The 5000-nt window shown below is 48.7% G+C and overlaps 1 protein-coding gene across 1 annotated transcript in view; it reads left to right on the forward strand.

The window, feature by feature from the left end:
• The window catches only part of sez6b (seizure related 6 homolog b), a 161432-nt gene that overhangs the window by 10589 nt on the left and 145843 nt on the right, over positions 1–5000 (forward strand). The window contains exon 2 of the mRNA XM_063205926.1: positions 1107–1886. Coding sequence (XP_063061996.1) covers positions 1107–1886 — 780 coding nt within the window. The remainder of the gene's footprint in view (positions 1–1106; positions 1887–5000) is intronic.

Genomic DNA, 5000 nt, shown 5'->3' on the forward strand with positions numbered 1-5000 from the left:
GGGGGAGGGAGAGCTATTAGGGCCCCAGAAATCAAGCAGTGGAGAGGAATCTACACTCCTCTCTTTCGCTACGCACGCCGTTCTCTCTCCACGCTGACTCCTGAAGGGCAGATGATTACATCTCTCCAGGTGAATTGTGGGGTAGGAGGAGGAGAAGGAGGGTGGAGGGAGGAGGAGGAGGAGGAGAAGGAGGGAGGAGGGGGGAGGGAGGAGGGTTGGGCATCCATTCTCAACGCTACAGTTATCGTAGCTGCTCGTTAAAGCGGCGCGCCCTGCTGAATATTTAGGCTTGCTAAATTGAAGAGGGGTGGGGAGAGTGTTATTGAAATGAGCCATTAAAACATAAACGGGTTATCGCTGCTGCTGCTGCTGCTGCTGCTGCTGCTATTGCTGCTACGACGTCTCCCCTTAACTCCAGCTCCTCCGCGCTTCTTCAAAGGCAACTCCTCCCTCATCATAATCCATTTACTGCTGTATTAGTGCCCTTAACTTCACAATATGCTAATTTGACACAGTGATTGACCCCTAATGTCCAGTTGGTGGTTAATAGCATTAGGTGGACGCACACCAATGCTAGTAAATGGGGAGTATACGTGTATATACCTTTCACAAGAGACTGGTTCCTTTGTCGGAAATGTTGAAGCCTTTGTTGTGTGACAAGGAGACTGTTGAAAGCAGAGGGCAAAGTTATTTTCATGAATAGTCGTTTGCTTGCTGCTTATTAATTATTCATTACTGAGTGTTTTTAACGTGCCATATGCAGGAAATATGTGGCTAGTAATGAGGAAATGGTCCTCATACGTACGCACCAAGGTATAATAATCCTTAGAAATGGAAGGAATATATTATACTGGAATATTGTTTCTTTTTTCACATTATAGTACAGCCATAATATTCACATATTCACACTATGAAATCTATTTTACATCCTGCAGGTTTTGTTGATGGTTCAATCCTTTTTTTTTGTTGCTTCTGTCCTCTGGATGGGGAGCAACCCTTCACGCTATTCTGAATTTGACTCCAAAACTAGTTTTGGCCATAATACTGCAGCAGTTTTTAAAATAAAAAAGTCCCTCTGCTGTGTTCTTGTTGTGTCCTTTCTCTAGGCTCAGTCCTGGAGGGTCATGGAGCAGTCACCCAGAGAAGTGGGGGAGGAGGAGGAGGCCACGGAGGGGCAGCGGAGGGGGGCCACAGCCCGTACCCAACCACCCAGGACACGGATCACGAGGGCCCGCTGGTCACCACTGCTCCACCCTTCAACGTCCTCAACCACCACCCTCCCTACAAGGGCTTCCTGGTCTCCGAGTCCTCACACCACACCAACGAGGATGACCTGCGGGGCCACCAGCAGTATTTCGAGGACGGCGGGGGTGCCACCATGCCCGGATCGGGCCACCATCTCGTCCAGGACACCTCCACTCAGCTGATGCCCCACGAGGACGTTCCGGCGTTTTCCGACGTCGCCTCCCCTACTCCGACCACGGCGGCCATGCCCGTCTCCACCATCAACAATGCCAAACAGCGCCAGCTCCACGTCTCTAAGATAGAAACGTCTGAGACAATCCAACAACTCCACAAAACCACGGCCCAATCCCGAGATTACTACACCACCACCAACTCCCTGACCACAGCAATGCACACGTCCGCCCCTCCCCCCTGCGCCAGCACTCGAGCCAGCGTTGCCGTAGCAGCAACCACCCTGCCGCCACCGGCCTTGACGACATCTGCTAAAATTGATGAGGTTGCTGCCGTCGAGACGGAGAGGAGCGGAGCACACAGTGACAAGTCCCCGGATGGCAAGGCCCCTCCAGCCGCCGATCTAGAGGAGGAAACCACGACAACCACCATCATCACCACCACCGTCATCACCACCATGCAGACACCAGGTAAGGATATTGTTCATGACACAGGACGCAAGAGTACTGGGTAGCCTATTCTACAACAAGCAGGTGAAGACCATGCAACTTTATATGCATCAATAACCAAATCATCACCACTATCGTCATCACCATCATGCCGACCCCCAGATAATACCATCAGTCTTCTGAGGACATCTAAGGATGGTCCATTGACCTGAAATTTCCCAGTGCTTATACTGTTACTGTGGACCTGTTCTCAGGTAAAGAATTAGGTTGTGTGGGCTTTTAGATAAGCCCAGTAATAGCATCATTGTATTGTATTATGTCAGTAACTTACATTACAAAGCCGACACTTTTGTTCAAAGCGACAAGGAGCAGGGTATTGGTTAGCTACGGCTGCCACATATCACAACATCACAACAAATAGGCTATACAAAAATATAAAGCGTATTCTGCAGTAAACAGGTGAAGACCATGCAGAACTATTACTTCCCTTGCAGAGGGTCGATGTCAGTGGAAGTGGAATAGAATTCAACAAAAAGACAGCAATATTAGTAGATGGATCAGAGAACAACAACAGCAACAGCAACAGCAACATTTTGATGACCAGAATACATGGCTGTTTGAAGTCAAATAGTCATGTACAGGTATTCTGATTATCAAAATGTTAGAGTCTACTGAGCATGCATATCCATATTTACTCTGTTAAGAAATGGCCCCTGTTAGAATGGCAATGACCAAGTTGTAATGTATTACTAAAGGTCTTACGTAATGTTGTTGCAGGAAAGTACTATTTAACTACAACTAATCGTTGTTAAGTCTTTGCAACCACTATGACAGAGAGAGAGAGAGAGAGAGAGAGAGAGAGAGAGAGAGAGAGAGAGAGAGAGAGAGAGAGAGAGAGAGAGAGGGAGAGAGAGAGAGAGAGAGAGAGAGAGAGAGAGTTTGTGTACGTATTTTTCAGTGTGTGTGTGTGTGTGTGTGTTTGTGTGTGTGTGTGTGTGTGTGTGTGTGTGTGTGTGTGTGTGTGTGTGTGTGTGTGTGTGTGTGTGTGTGTGTGTGTGTGTGTGTGCGCACGAGAGCATGTGTGCGTGTCTGTGTCTGTGTGTGCTTGCCTATGTGCGTGTGTTTGCGCTTGTGCGTGTACCTCTATTTAAATGTGTGTATGTGTGTGTGGCTCGTAAAGGGAAGCCACCAATCAAAATGTACCAGATGGTGACTGAATGTCACAACTTCATTTGTGGCAAACCTTTGGGGCCTCATTTGCAGCGCTGAGATGGAAAATGTTATTCATATATTTGTCAGATGAGATGGCTGCCTGCATTGGAGGCAGAACGAAGTATGATGATAGCCATGGTAGAGGTGTGAGTTGCGTTCCTGAGCAGACCGTCTCTCTCTCTCTCTCTCTCTCTCTCTCTCTCTCTCTCTCTCTCTCTCTCTCTCTCTCTCTCTCTCATCTCTATCTTTCACTCCCACTTTTTGTCCTTGTCCTCTCTTTCACATTCTCTTACTTTCATACTCTCTGTCACTCTCTCTCTCTCTCTCCCCCTCTTTCCCATTTATATGCAATACCTTCTGTCTCCATCTTTCATTTGTTCTCTCATTCTCTCTATCTTTTTTCTTTTTTTCTTCTTTTTTTCAGATTTTTTGTCCTTGCGTTCTCTGCCTCTCACATTCTCTTCCCTTTCCACTCATTCTCTTCCACCCTTTCTCCTTTCTAATATACTGTACCTTCTCTCTCTCTCTCTCTCTCTCTCTCTCTCTCTCTCTCTCTCTGTCTCTCTCTCTCTGTCTCCCTCTCTGTCTCCCTCTCTCTGTCTTTCTCTCACTAACACATGAGCCGCAGACCCAGCATGTCAGGGAAGAGAAGGGAAGGTAACGAAAGAGAAGGCAAGAGAGTAGAAGGCAAGGCAAGGCAAGGGAAGAGGGAAGGGCAGGGCAGGTTTGCACAGGGTCTCGTGGGAGCCGCCCTCCCCTCGCAACTTTCCGCGTCGCCGGGCTCCCCGGTGGGCATCACCTCTTAACCAGGCAGCGGAGATAAAGCGGGCGCTCGACTGGAAAGACCTGGAGGCAGCAAGCCGGCGAAACGTTCCTGTGGCCAGCCAGGCCTGCCTGATCCTTCCCCTGTGTGCACTGGACCAGCGGAGAGACAAGAGATGGAGAGAGAGATGCGGGGAGGTGGAGGGAGAGAGAGATGGGGAGTGGTGGAGGGAGGGACAGAGTGGGAGAGAACAAAGTGGAAAGAAGAGAGAGCGGGAAATGAAGAGGGTTGGAAAGAGAGAGAGAGAGGGACAGTGATTGAGAGAGAGATGGGGAGAGGTGGTGTGAGAGAGACGGCCAGCGTGAGATAGGGGGAACAGAGCAAAGTTAAAAGGGATGGAATGAGCATGTGATGGAAAAGAATAAAATTAATAGGAGAGAGAGAGAGAGAGAGAGAGAGAGAGAGAGAGAGAGAGAGAGAGAGAGAGAGAGAGAGAGAGAGAGAGAGAGAGAGAGAGAGAGAGAGAGAGAGAGAGAGAGAGAGAGATTAAGATAGCGAAAGACGATGGGAATTTTAGAGCGAGAGAATGAGTGTGTTAGAAAAAGAGAAGCAGGAGACAGAGACAGAGAGATAAGGACAGAGAGAGAGAGAAAGAGACGGAGAGATGAAGACAGGGAGAGAAAGATAGAGACAATGGTGGGAATTAGTGGGGAACAAGGGAGTGAGGGGCGAAAAGAAGCCACTGCTGATCCTGGCAGACAATGACAAAATCCTTGAAAGACAATTAAAGCAGGAGGCTGGAGGCCCAGAGATGAGGAGAGATCTGGGGAGTGAGGGAGGCTCAAGGCTCACTGGTCCTGATGGCATCTAGCTATTTCTGACCCTTCTCTCTCTCTCTCTCTCTCTCTCTCTCTCTCTCTCTCTCTCTCTCTCTCTCTCTCTCTCTCTCTCTCTCTCTCTCTCTCTCTCTCTCTCTCTCTCTGCCATTCTGTCTTGTTTTATCCATGTTACCCTCTCCAACTTCACCCCTCCACCCTCCCCCTCTCTGTCCTTTGTTCCTATTTTATCCACTTTCACCTCTCCAAACCCTTCCACACCCCCCCCTCCACATGTCTTAGTTGATCTACTTAACTCTCTCCAAATTCACCTCTCCACCCTTA

Source organism: Engraulis encrasicolus, chromosome 8 (genome assembly GCF_034702125.1).
Source record: "Engraulis encrasicolus isolate BLACKSEA-1 chromosome 8, IST_EnEncr_1.0, whole genome shotgun sequence".
Lineage (NCBI taxonomy): Eukaryota > Metazoa > Chordata > Actinopteri > Clupeiformes > Engraulidae > Engraulis > Engraulis encrasicolus.